At 52.8% G+C, this 14,036-nt stretch overlaps 1 protein-coding gene across 4 annotated transcripts in view; it reads right to left on the bottom strand.

The window, feature by feature from the left end:
* KCND3 (potassium voltage-gated channel subfamily D member 3) overlaps nucleotides 1–14,036 on the bottom strand; it is a 209,145-nt gene that overhangs the window by 9,381 nt on the left and 185,728 nt on the right. For all 4 annotated transcript variants that reach the window (XM_032302410.1, XM_032302413.1, XM_032302411.1 and 1 more), the window contains exon 3: nucleotides 1,288–1,450. In XM_032302410.1, coding sequence (XP_032158301.1) covers nucleotides 1,288–1,450 — 163 coding nt within the window. The remainder of the gene's footprint in view (nucleotides 1–1,287; nucleotides 1,451–14,036) is intronic.

The raw sequence follows: 14,036 nt of genomic DNA, 5'->3' as shown, positions 1-14,036 counted from the left end.
GGGCTGAAGAGGTGACCACAAGGGCACGCAAAAGGGACTGTGTTGGAGGTGGGAACTGACTGGGTTCATTATGTAACTGCATAACATATTTATGAAGAAATATTATATAGAAATTGCCAGACGTTTCAGAGCTAATGTTCATGAACGTAGTGACTTCGTTTCAGACAGCATATTCAGATGTGTTCTGAAATTCTGGATTCCTCTGATATGTCAAGGAGGTCCAGCTACTTGGTGTTCCCCCTGTAAATGGGAGGGCAGTAGCAGGGGCCGTTGTGGGGGAGGAAACCACCAGCCACACACACAGGGCCTGACACTCTGCAGGTACGGGAAGTTTGTGGAGTGAATGAATGGCAGAAAGAATAAAATAAGGACATGAAATCTCCGTGCTGTGCACTGCCCCCCCAAGTGACTCTCTCAGCAAGCCCTCCAACCCCCACCCCACGCCCTGCTACCCAGAAAAGAGCTGACTGCGCCCCCTGGAGGTTGAGCGGCTGCTGAAGGGGTACCTGTTTCAGGCCAGGTCAGAAGAGAAATCGAAAACAGCCGCCATGGTCCTCCCCCTTCCGGATAGGAAGCTGTTAAAAGTCCCGACCCCAGAACCTTCACCGGCAGATGCCCTAAGAATGCACCAAAACCTTCAGGCATTCTTCCTCACTCCGCCGGCCAGTGGGGGTGCCTGCCTTCAGAAGCAGCATACACTGGACATCACCCCAAACTTCTCTCAGGACCAACGGCTCTTCTCCTGCTCATCTGGGCCTGAACCCCAAACACCCCGAAGTGACCAAAGCCCATTTTGCCATTTGTCCTGGAACTCAGCAGCTCCAGAATGCTCTCCTTTCAGAGTATTTGCTTTCCGTCTCAGCACACTTCTGTTTTTTCCATATGTTCTGTATGGGCTAGCAGAGGGATTTGGAGAGCACTTATGTGCCGCAGTAAGCTCCTGGCAGGCACAGGAAGGGGTCCGGGGCACTGAATGTTGGTGGCTGAGGTCTTGAAGGGGAAGCCAGGGGGCAAGGAAATTGCACAGGACATCCAGGATGGAGAGAGTCAGCTTACGGATGATGGATGGTTCACCCCACTTGGCAGCTGAACGGGGCTTGGAGCTGGAATGCGAAACACTGGTGGTCCGTGGAAGGGACACGAAGCTGCCTTACCTTCCAAAGCCAGAGGGTGTCTGGGTAGGGATCTGCCCTGGAGGTCCAGGCCTGGTGACCTGACGGTGACCACGGTATAAAGCCCAAAGCAGAGGGCCAGGCCCCTGTCTGAGCCGCCCACGCTGAGGCTTACCTTTTGTGCCCTGCGTTTATCAGCTCTCTGATTCTGGTGGTAAATCCGGCTGAAGTTGGAAACAATCACAGGGACCGGCAGGGCAATGACCAAGACGCCACTCAGGGAACAGATGGAGCCAAAAATTTTCCCTGCAATTGTTTTGGGCACCATATCTCCATATCTGAGAGAGAGAGAGAGAGAGAAACAAGTGTGAGGAAGCGGGGTCCCTTGGGAGACAAGCCTGGCTTCCCTGCCCATCACCCACCCACCCATCTATCCAACCGTCCATTCATCCCTTCATTCAACCGTAGTTTGAAGGGCCTGCCGTGTGCCTACTGTGACCTGGGAGGGAACAAAACAGGTAAGATCCCTGCATTCCCAGGGGCAGCCACCCACAAGGAGAAGACCATGAGAAAATAAGGGAACACATAAAAACACTGACTTGTCGTTACTTCTGTGAAGAGGAGAGAGAGAGGTGCTGTGCCAAGCAGGGACAACATGGCCGGGAACCGCCTCTCTGAGGAACTGACACTTCAGCCGAGATGTAAAAGTAAAGGATCCGGCCACACACCACACTTGGGAAAGAGTGTGCCCGGCAGAGGGAAAAGAAACGCAGAGGCCTTGAGGGAGGGGGGAGCATGGGCGGCTCTGGGAATGACTGCAGGCCCGCTGGTGGGGGTGCGGGGGCGGAGGGTCGCTACAAAAGGAGGTCGTGGCCGCCCCACAGAGTAGTGGATTTTGTGCCAAGTGCTGCAAGCCACCAAGGATGAGTAGTAGGAAGAAAAGCAGCACAATCTCATTTATGTTCATACAAATAACAAATAATAAACCCACCCTCTACTCACGTGGAGACTTCTCATGCACAAAGCCCTTCTGCACGCTTACCTCCCACCAGCTCCACGGACGCCATGGACTTTCTGTCCTCAGCCCCACTGTACAGACGAGGGAAGTGAGGCTCACAGGCAGGGGGCTGCCCACGTTGGGGCAGAGGCTGGGATTAAAACCCGTTCCTCTTGCTTTAGTCTGTTTTCTACCAAGCACACTGTCTCAGAGGGCAGCCGTGAGCTCCTGAACTCAGCCCCCCTCCAAGCCGTGAAGCCACTGGGGGACAGTGCCAGTTCCTCTCAGAGCTCCAAGAAGCTCTTCTAAGTGCTTCACAGCCTGGTGGCTGCCCCCGGGGACCAGCTGGGCCTGGCTACTGCTCAGCCCGGGGAAGGCAGGCCAGGGCCTCCCTCCTCCAATCAATAAGGGACTCTCCACAGTGGTGAAGCCTTTAGCCTCTTCTTTATTGAGATAAATTAAAGGCTTTATTAGGCAAAGAGCTGTGATGACTCTTTTGGCCAAAGCCAGAAACACCGTCTCCCCCCCGCCCACCTCTCGCCCTCTGCCAGGTGGAGGAGGACCAGGAATTGCTCGCACCGAAATAGAAATAGCGAGGCTCAGAGTCCCTTGTCCTGAGGGAACCTAGGGGTCCTGAGGACTCAGAGGAGAAGGGGAGGGGATAGGGCGGATCTCCTCAGGAGTGTGATGTCCTCCTCTCCTACACACCTAAGGGCTCTGTGGATGACCTGCCAGCCGTTGACACATATTTGGTGAGTGAATGAGTGACCTCATTTAAGCCTCTCGACACCCCATGAATTAGGCTCCTCTTTTGCGAACGCTCTGCCCTCTCCTTCGGTGTCTTGGCCCCTTGTCCCGGCTTCAAGCTCTCTCTGTCAGGCCATAGACGCTAAGGCCTGAGGCCACTCTTTGTGGGAACCCCAACAGTAGACTGGCCCTCTCTGCCATGCCGCTCAGGAGGGGCCTCGGAGAGTGTGGTCAAGACCCTGGCTTCTGGACTCAGGTGACGTGGGTTCAAGCCCCACCAGCTCATCATCATACCACTGCACAGCCTCGGGGGAATGTGACTTTGGGCCTCAGCCTCCTATGTCTGTCAAGGGGAGACAGGACGAGTAACTGGGACCATGATCCTTTGGGGACACGTGCAGCTCCATAAGCCATCCACAGCCATTACTCAGGCCTGGGCATCCCAGAAACCGTGGTCTCTAGGGCCGGGAAACTCTAAAAACACAGCTGCTTGTCCCACGTTCAACTAATCCTGATGAGGAAGGAAAGGGGGTTGCCCCCTAGAGGCGAATGACGTTAGCTGGGATTTTCGGGGATGCGACTGAAAGGTGGACATCGAGCTCAGGGCCGTGGGTGGAAACGAAGCACGGCAGGCGTGTGTCAGCACCATGTCAGAAAGGCTACCTTTCGGGGGCGATGGAGGCTGGTGAAAAATGCTAAGGGCACACAGAAAGGTGGTTTTATCCCCTGCAAGAAAGAGTGAGGAGTAGATGGTCTGCACAGATGGCTTGCTGGTGACAGATGACAGAGCCAAAGCAGGACAGCCCAAATCCCGTGCGTGCTCTGCCTTCTCCCCGCAGAAGAACAGGCTTTATCTGGGAAAGGCTGAGGCAAATGTGGGGCGAAAGGAAGCAGAGCTCGAGGGAGAGGAGGGGAGAGCGGGCGAGTGGCCAGCTGTCTTCACTGGAGGCTCCTCACAGCCCACCTGGAGCCCACCCCAGGAGACAGGAGGGAGGCACAGATGGAGTTGTAGAGCCCTGCCCATGACAGCTGAGAAATCATGGCGTGGCGCAGAAATACCCAGAGACTGGAGGTCCCAAACCGCTGTGTTGATATTTTTGAAGACGGGGAAAGGAAGTCTGAGAAGCCACAGACCAACAGGCTTGCACCCATCAATTCTGCCATCCAACTGCTGGCAGAAATTCGAGAGCAGATTATTAAGCGGACAGCTTGCGAACGCTTGGAGAATGAGCCGTATTGCTCACTAGGCACGCATCTGGCCAAATTAACCTTATTTCCCGTTTCGGGAGGGTTTGCTGGCTGGTGGATCAGGGGACGGCTGTGTCGTGATCTTCGCAAGGTGTGTTCCTGTCCCAGTTTTTCATACCCTTGACAAGCTGGAGGAATGGGTGTGGGTGGCAGCGGGGTCAGGAGGGACTAAACAGGCACCTCCAGCCTTCTGGCGCTTTCCAAAGATGACCAGCAGTGGTCCGAGCCCAGCGAAGGAAGTTATGGTTTTCGTGCCAGAAGGGTCTCCTTTAGCAAAAGGGTAAATAAGTAAATGGAATAAAGAATGGATTGAGAGCTTGGTCTCCAGTGGTGTGTTCCAGAATTTCTCAACAACTTACATAAAGCCAGAGGGAGGCAGCATGGCCTAATGATTGAAAGAGGAGACTGGAGATAGGTCCCAGGTTGATCTCCGGCCCCACATTACTTACTGGTTAAGTGACCTTGGGAAAGTTATTTAAGCAGAGTCTCGACCAATATAAAATAGGTTTTATATACCTAACTTACAGGGTTGTTGTAATAATTAATGAGATGATTCAGAAGAGGCACTTAATGCTGTCTCTGGATACATGTAAATTCTCTACAAATAGCCAGTGTGGTGGGCACCCATTGTTTTTTCTGCTAATGGCCTAGCCATCTAGCAACTGTGCCCTCCCCCCATCACGAGTGAAACTCTGCCCAGAGGAGCTGGTTCTCAAAGGGGCTGCCGTATTTCTTACCAACCTTGCCCTCTGCCCCTGCTCCCACCAGGCACGGTTAACAGGTTCAGAATGAGGCACCTGGCTCAACGCTGGGTCAGGGACCGTCTGTCCTGGATTCATTTGTGAACAACTTAATTGGCCTATAACTTATATACCATATAATTCATCCATTCAAATCCTACAATTCAATGTTTTAAAAAAGATTTTATTAATTTTTTAGAGAGAGAGAGAGCATATGAGCAGGGGGGTGGGGAGGGGCAGAGGGAGAGGGAGAAGCAGTTCCCCGCTGAGCAGGGAGCCCGATACGGGGCTGGATCCCGCGACCCCAGGATTATAACCTCAGCCAAAGGCAGGCGTTGAACCAACCGAGCCACCCAGACTCCCACAGTTCAGTGTTTTTCAGTGTATTTCCTCAGTTGTGCTACCATCAGGACAGTCTGATTTTAGAACATTTTCATCACCTCCACTCCCCCCCAAAAACCCCATACCCATCAGCAGTGGGGGGATCAGCCCACCCCCTCACCCCTCAGCCCCAGACCACCACTAGACTACTGTCCGTCTCTACGGACTTCCTTTTTCTAGACATTTCATGTCAATGGATCCCACAGTATGTGGCCTTCTGTGTCTGCCTTCTTCACGTAGCGGAACGTGGTAGGGCTTCAGGGTTTGTCCCCGTGGTAGCAGGGGACACTATTTCAAGCCTTCTTATTGCTGAATAACGTCCCCTCTTACGGATGTCCTGTTCTCCATCCCCCCCATCCATTTAGGGCCACTTGGGTCGTTCCTGCTCTGGGGCTCTGACGAATCCATTCTGCTCTGAAGATCCATGTGCGCGTTTTTGCACGGAGAGGTTTTCCTTGCTCTCGGAGTCCCACGGTAGCCGCGTACTTCACAGTGTAGGGGACTGTGGAACTGTTTTCGAAAGCGGCTGCCGCGCTTCGCGTTCCCACCAGCGCTAAATAAGGGCTCCGCTCCCTCCATATGTTCACCGACACTTGTTACTATTTGTCTTTTGATTCTAGCCATCCTAGTGGGTGGGAAGTGGTATCTCACTGTGGGTTTGGATTTGCATTTCTCCTACAGGCTACTCTTCGCGGGCAACGTCCTCCCGCCCCTGGAGTGCTACCCTTGAGATGAGACCGGTCTCTTCCTCTTCACGGAGGGCTGGCGCGGTAACAGAAGGGCACGGGCTGTGGGTGGGGGTGGGCGGAGGACAGGTGGACGCGGAGCAAGAGGTGAGATGTGGAAAAGGGAGTCTGATGGAGCCTGATGGAGTTTCCGCCCTGTGAGGGCTGTGAGGGCCGGCTTTACCCTCGCCTTCCCTGTGGCTTAGCTCTTCAGTCTCTCTCCTGATTCTGCACACCAACAAATTATTGTTTCCGTTTTAACCTCCTTCCGCTTGGATCCCATGATAATAAGATGACGGTGATGGTGTTGATTGGGCTACTGCTGATCATTATTATCTTTAAGATTAATTTCCTCCCTCAGAGTCTAGCTGCTATATATTATCCTATTAGTTTCAGGCACACGTCATAGAGATTCTATATTTTTATACACGATGCATTGATCCCGTAAGTGTGGTCGCCCCCTGACACTCCACGGTTATGATGATATTGGCTATTCTCTATGCTGGATATTACATCCCTGTGACTTCTTTATTCCAAAACCAAAGGTTTGTACCTCTTCCTCCCCTTCCTCTATCCCACGTATTTCATCCGTTAGGATACTTTGGTAATCAACAGTTTTCCCCTTAACTATGAGTCTGTTCCTGTGGTGGTTTGTTTGTTCGTTTGTTTTGTTTGTTTTTTTTTTTTTAGATTCCACATTTAAGCGAAATCACACGCTGTCTGCCTTTCTCTGTCTGCTGCTGATTATTTTTAAGCGAGCTCTTCAAATTTCTAAATGACAGCGCTACTAGGAATTGAGGTCTTTTGGAGTCAAAAGGATTTTAACAGGTTGTAATCACGGGTGAAACCAGCCAGATTAATTTTAACAAAGATGAATGACAACACCAGCAGTTTGATTCACGTAATCAATGACTTGTATAGCTGATGGGAAAAGCCAGCTTAAAAGCCATCCGTGTTAACAATCACCAGGGAAATTTAACTCCAGCACAGCCACCAGCAGAAGGCAGATGCTAAAAAGCAAAGACCGCCGTAGGCCGGACAGATGAGAGTACAGAGCCCAGAAGGAAGGAGCCGGTGTGGGGCGCCTGGGTGGCTCAGTGGGTTAAGCCGCTGCCTTCGGCTCAGGTCATGATCTCAGGGTCCTGGGATCGAGTCCCGCATCGGGCTCTCTGCTCAGCGGGGAGCCTGCTTCCTCCTCTCTCTCTCTGCCTGCCTCTCTGCCTATTTGTGATCTCTCTCTGTCAAATAAATAAATAAAATCTTTAAAAAAAAAAAAAAAAAGAAGGAGTCGGTGTTTGTACTTGCCCCTTGGGACAAACCACTTCCAGGCTGCTGTGCGGAGTTTGGGGCACTATTTATTCTACAGGACATTAATTAACTGGGTCGTGTCCACAGAAGGGAGGTTGAGCTGGTGACTTGCCTAGAACCCCTCTCATAGGGGAAACAATCAAAGGACCAGGAACAGGGGCACGTGGGTGGCTCAGTGGGTTAAAGCTTCTGCCTTTGGCTCAGGTCATGATCTCAGGGTCCTGGGATGGAGCCCTACATCTGGGGAGCCGGCTTCCCTTCCTCTCTCTCTGCCTGCCTCTCTGCCTGCTTGTGATGTCTCTCTGTCAAATGAATAAACAAAATCTTAAAAAAAAAAAATAATTAAGGGGAGAAAAAAAAAAAAAAAAAGGACCAGGAACATTGGGCCTGAAGAAGAAGGGGTGGGGAATGGAAGGGTGGACGGGAATAATGTACGGGAGCCTGTGTGGGGAACTTGATCCACATCTGTGTGTCTCACAGTAACCTTATCCTTAGGGACATGAAGCCCATGTCCAGAGAGGACAGCCAAGTGTTTAAGGTCCTCAAGTAGTGAGGGGCAGAACTGGAACTGGCTGGTTACAGCCCAGGTGAGTCTGTTCTCACTGCCCTGCTCCATCCTTCACATCCAGCTCCTTGAGGGCCGGTGGGGGGATGGGTAAGGATGGTCGTGCGGAAGGGCTCTGGGGAGGCAGCCGGAGCTCACCCACTTCTCTGCCTCTGGCTGCCTCAGTGGCAGAGGTCCCGTGCAGCGGTTAAGAGTGTGGACTCCGAGGCAAATCCTGGTTCTGCCACTTGTTAGGCGGGTGACTTGGAGCCTGTCACTTAACTTCTTCCACCACGTTTCCTGGGACGGATAAAATACAGCACCTACACTTCCCAGGGCTGTTGTGAGGGGTTAGTGAGGTCTGACTTGGAACATGCTTGATTTGGGCACAGACGAAGAACCTTATTGAAGCTTATTAAACAAATCCAGGGCCCGGACGAGTGCGCCATCTAGGCTGGGGGTCCGCAAAAGCCTCCTCACCAGACTTCTCCCTTCTACTCTTGTTCGCTTTTAATTCCCAAAGAATCACATTCTTAAAATGCAAATCCATGCGTGTCCTTCTCCTGCTCAAACTTTCATTAATGTTGCTGGAACGTGTGAGTTAATGAATAGAGCACACCTTGCCATGGGGTTGTAAAGACTACATGCTTGTTACACAGTAAACACTCATTAAATAGCAGCTCATTATGACCATAGTGCCCGTGCTGGGCAGCCCTCTTGACCCTGGGGCCTCCCGGGTCACCCCCCCCCCCACCACCCAGGGGCAGGAGGACTGAGGTGCGGGAGCAGACAATGGTGCTCCAAGTCCTAATGGCAACTATGGCCTATTTTCTATGTGGAATTTTGAGGAAAGAAAGGGGTGAGAAAAGAAAAAAGAAAATGTCATGGCCTAGAAAAAAAAAAATCAAGCCTTAGCCTTATTTCCTTTTTGTCTTCCTTTTCTCATGCAAATAAGGCCTCCCTTCCCCCCACCCTTCATCCTGGCTCTGCCAGTGAGGACAGGAAGGGAGGCCAGCAGCCCCTCCTGGAGGGGGACTCCCAGGGACGGAGGAGCCACGGTGCTCACACCAGACTTAGGACTCACACCCAGACCTCTCCTGGGGCCACCGTGAGGGAGCTGTCCGCCCCTGACCCGGGGGCGGGGGGTGGGGTAGGCACTCAGTGTCCCTCTGTCCACCCCTCTCTCCCAGCACAATCTCGGTAATCTACAGTGATGTCTGGGCTGTGGCAAGAGCAGGGGCGCTTACCCTCCTAATATGGAAGGCTAATTAATTTGTATTAGGGTTTAGGGATAATTAAACTTTTTATCTGAACTTAAGCTGCACAAACCACCCGCCTTGTACAATTAATTGCTGCCTTCCCTTCCTCCTCCAGGTGCTGAGAGATAAGTGCGAGCCAAGCTTCCTGGTCTGATTCTGCCTGCTGCCTCTCAGGCAGGGGTGAGGCTAAGCATCCGCTGTGCGGGGAGTCCCTTCCTTACTGGAGGCCACGCACTGCCCATTCAGGACCCAGCTGCTGAGAGCTCGGTCAAAGAGATGCGTCCTTGATGAGTTCCCACGAGGGGGACATCTCCACCTCCGCACCACACCCACTCTTGCACCTGAACTTGGCTCCCTCCTCTGCTTCCAGACCCTTGGGATTGGGGGTACAGGTAGGGGATGGAAGCGGCTGTGTGATGGTGGGGTCAGGGTGGGGATACGCCTTCTCAGAGCAGGCTGGGCACCATGGCAAGTTCCAAGGACTCAGACCCCTGGGGTCACCTCCTTGTCCAGGGCAAAGGACAATGACTGATGACCCTGGAGGACACTAAAACACCAGCCTGGCTGAGGAGTTCATCTATTGACAAACCTCTGGTCAGCCTCTTTTCATGTCCAGACCCCCTCCCATGGAGTAGAACTGCTGTAACTTTTTCTTTTTCTTTTTTTTTTTTAGCTCTTATGTCATGTTGGGTACTATAATACATGATCTCATTTGCTCCTTCCAGCAATCCTACGAAATCGATACAATTATTATGCCCATTTTCCTCATGAGGAAACTGAGGCACAGAGTGGTTAAGCAATATGCCCAAGGTCACTTGAATAGCCAGTGGCAAAACCAGGTCTCTTAAATTCCAAAGTCCCTACACAGAACTACTATTTCCTATAGCCCAAAGCCATGGTCCCTGAGGAGCCAACGTGGTGGGTGGAAGTCTGGTTTGAGAGCGAGGTGGGTGCCCTTCAGAGCTGACTACATCTACACCAGGAGCCTACAAGGGACATTAGCCCTGTGCTCTTGGTATTCAAGGAGGGGGGACTTGGAAAACCAAATGAAAACCTCACGTCGCTTTTCCTTTCTACCACATGTCTCCATTTCCCTAAAAAATCAACCCCCATCCCTGGTCGTAGTCCTGCAGCCAGGCACTCTCTTGGCTTCACCCAGTGGTGAGCCAGGAGCCAGAAGGATGGGTTGGCATTTGGAGCCTTGAGTTTCCTCTGAAGATTCCATCTGGGGGTAGACCCAGAGGGGGGAACTTAGACCCAGAGCGGGAGGACTTCACTAATAACAATCGTAGTAACAATCCACTAATAGTCTATTTTCATTAACATCAATATGCACCATTCGAGCTTCCTAACAACCTTACACGGTATGATTAGCCCCGTTTTTGAGGAAACTGCCACTGGGAGGTACTGAGCACCATGTACAGGGTCATCTGCTTGGCCAGGCCAGCGTGTCAGCCTCGTGTGACTTCAGAATGCCCTGTGTGTTGTGTTTGCACCACACACACACCCAAACCCGCACGGACACACGCGTTTCCACCCGTCCCTCTGGACTGATCGATTCATCAAACGCCTGCTGGGTGTTTACCCTGTGTCCCTCCCTGTGCTAGTGCCGAAGATTCAAAGCTAAATAGACAGGCATGTGCCCTGAGCTCACTGTCTCAGTGGGGAAAAGACAAGTAAATGTCTATGGTGGTTCAATGTCATCCTGGTACACGAATGCCCACAGGCTCCTGTGTGAGCAAGAAGGAGGCCCAGAGTGGTTAAGTAATATGCCCTTAGGAGGCTCTACGTGAGGCTGGGGGAAGGACGGGGGTGGCCAGAGCACCTCTGGGAGGTGGTGGCCCAGGCTGCCGGCTTGGAGCTGTGCTTCAGTAAGGCTTGCCAGAGGAATAGAAGAAAGAGAGTCCTGGCCGCAGGGAGAGGCCAATCGGAGGGAGATGAGGCTGGAGAAGTGGTCCTCTGAAGGTCCTTGCAGGCGGATCTGAGGACGTTGACCTTTCTCCTGAAAGCCACGGAACCAGGTGAAGGATTCTAAGTGGGGGAGGGAAGAATCAAACTCTCGTCTTTGAAAGATCACCCTGAGCACAGAGGGTAGGATGGGTTGGATGGAGATGGGGGCAGAGGCAAGGGAAACCAGTGAAGAGCCTACTGACCCAGTCCAGGCAGGGAACAGCTGGGCCTGAACCAGAGCAGGGGAAGGGGGTCTGGAAGGAGGGGCCGAGAGGCAGGATGGAGGAAGTAGAGTCTGCTGGACTTGGCTGGTCCCTGGCGCCGTGTGAGGGTGCACAGAAGGGAGGAACCTAGGGGGGCACTCGGGCAAGCTCTGTGGGCGTCTGCAACCAAGCTCCCACCGGGCCCTTCTTCCCACAGTCTACACTCTTGCTCCCTGAACTTGCCCATGCTCCCACCGGCTGCGTGCTCCTCCATGACCGCAAGCCTTTTGCCCGGCCCTTCCCTCTGCTGGAAAGGGTTCTCTTTCTCTCTCCCAGGCAATAGCGACTCATCTTCCCAGATGTTCAGATGTCGCCTCTCTTAGAAGCTCTCCCTCACCCCCAAATGAAGTATCACTTGTCCTTCTCTGTGTCCATCTCCATCAGAACATTTACTCCTCCCTGCAGAAACACACCCCCAGAAACAGCTGTTTTCCCCATTTCCATGAGTGCGCTCTGAGCACAGGGCTCTCTGTGTCTGCGTCCCTGGTGCCTGGCGCATGGTGTGATGCATAGTAGGAACACAGTAGTTCAGAGGGAGTAAGAGCAGGAGCCACTCTGGTGTATGTTACTCGGACTGGACTGGACCCCTGGGACTGGCTCCTTCTGGAATCAGACCGCAAGCTCCAGGAGGGGAGAGGCTGCATCCTCGGTACCTAGAATCATCCCTGGCACGTGACGTACACTTGGGATGTTTGTTGAACGAGCGAGTGAACTATAAACAGATTTAGCAATGGAACCGCTGACGCTAGCAGATGACATCATCAGGGAACCCTTCTGCAGCAAAACATCTAAATCCGGAATAAAATATACTTTCTGATACATTGCTGGGTTCACGTGCTGGCAGGGGAAATCCATGTTACCCCCAATAAAAAGGGACAAACCTCAAGGGGAATTTACCACTGGGAAGAGAGAGCAGGAAGCAGAGGGAAAAACACGGTTGCTCTGAGCGCCCTTGCTGACAGCAGCTGGCAGAGCTGTGACCTGTCACCCAACCCTGAACCTTGGGTCAACAACAGAAAGAGAACTCTCAGAGTCTTCAAGTGAGGTCAATCTCTGCATGTGAGCTAAAGTGCTTCCGAAGAGGGTCGAGCTACCTGGCTTCTGGGAAAACCCAATTTAAGCCCAGTCCAGAGGAAAACACCCTTAACCCTGACCTTCAGGATTCCCAGAGATTAAGATCATGTAAATATAAGTTTGCTTAAAAAAAAAAAAAATCCTAAAGAAGCAAGCAACTGTGAATGAAAGTCAACAGAAAGAAACCAATACTAGATTGAGGTGCTCCTCCCTGCTCACCCTCTCCGAGAACTTCAGACACTGAAACTGATGGGCACAGAGAGTTATGTACGAAATGGTTTTACGAAGTAAAGGGTGGAAATAAAGATGTCCCAAAGATGAGCCGGCAACAGGACACTATCGGAAATCATCAGGTGCCCGTGAAAAAGAACCACGTGGAGTTTCTAAAAGCGAAAAAATTAAATGCTGAGGTTAATTATGACTGAAATCAACAGCTTATCCCTCATGGGCTCAGCCTCTGGAACAGACCGCCACTTCTCAGTCTCACCCTTGAAGACTGGTCACTCACGTGGTCACCCAGTGCTTGAGTCTGTCCCTATCCCAACAGGCAAGAAGAGGGTGGTGAGGACCACGGAGCTGCCCACAATGGCCACTGCGTCATCAAGAGAGGCCACCACTGAAGTCATGTCCCAGGGCTGAATGGAGCTTGCTTCTGGTACAGACACAAACCCTTTTGCTCTCACGGCTCCCAGGCACAGTGGCATGGGCGAGTACATCGAGGATAAGCAGACGACAAAATAAAGACAAGAACCCAATGTTCTAACCAGACAGGAACAGTGCCAACCAGCCAGCCAGCCACCTTCGTGTAAAAACCAGGAAGGGAGATGTAATCTCATTCACTGCTGGTCTCCTGTCAATGGGAAAATATGCAAACGAAAACTGGGATTTGGTTATTTCTGGGGATATTTCCTATATACCGCTCCTCAGCTGTTCCCTGTTCTCTGAATGGGCTTGCTCCCAGCATGGTCTGCAAGGTCATGTGTCCTTTGAAGGGAAGAAGTGGAAGGGCTGGGGACCCGGCGACCGTGAAGGCATCCATCCCTGATTGGACCTGGCCTGGGGTCTGGAGAGGGCACAGAGGCCCTGGTCTGGGGCATCCAGGGCCACGAGTCACACTGGCACGTCCAAAGTCCCAGCCCCAATCTCGACTGGCATGCTCTTCTGGAAAGTGGACCTCGCTCAGCCATTCTCCCCAGCCTCAGCCCCCAGGACACCTGTCCCCATTTACCCCCGCTGCACTCTCAGGAGGAGAATTGACGTGAAGGGGCCATGAGGAACAGCACACATGTCTGGTCCAGCCCCGGTGCTCCCTCAGAGACCTCATCCCGCAGGCCCGCGCCATCTGCTTCTCTTTCTCCATATGTTCCTTACAGCAGTCCTTCTCCCCGGGGCAGCTTGTCGGCCTTCTGCTGCCCTGGGCAGGAAGGAGCTGCCTCAACTACAAAGTGGAGCGTGACAGGCCAGGACAAGCCTCCGGTGAGCGCCAGCCCGGGCACAGACGGCGGAAGGCGCGGGCGGGACCCTGGGAGAGAGAGCGAAGAGCCCAGAAGGTCCGCACAGCCAAGGTGGGGGTGTGGCCTGGGGCAGACGCCAGATGGCGCCAACGAAGGGGCTGGAGCAACCAGGGAGGCGGGGCAGAAGCTGGGGTGGGGAGGTGCTAAGGGGGACGAAGTCTTGAGGAGCGAGTA

The sequence above is a fragment of the Mustela erminea genome, chromosome 10 (genome assembly GCF_009829155.1).
Source record: "Mustela erminea isolate mMusErm1 chromosome 10, mMusErm1.Pri, whole genome shotgun sequence".
Lineage (NCBI taxonomy): Eukaryota > Metazoa > Chordata > Mammalia > Carnivora > Mustelidae > Mustela > Mustela erminea.
Note: the sequence above shows the minus strand (reverse complement) of the source record. Positions and strands in the feature narration are given on the sequence as shown.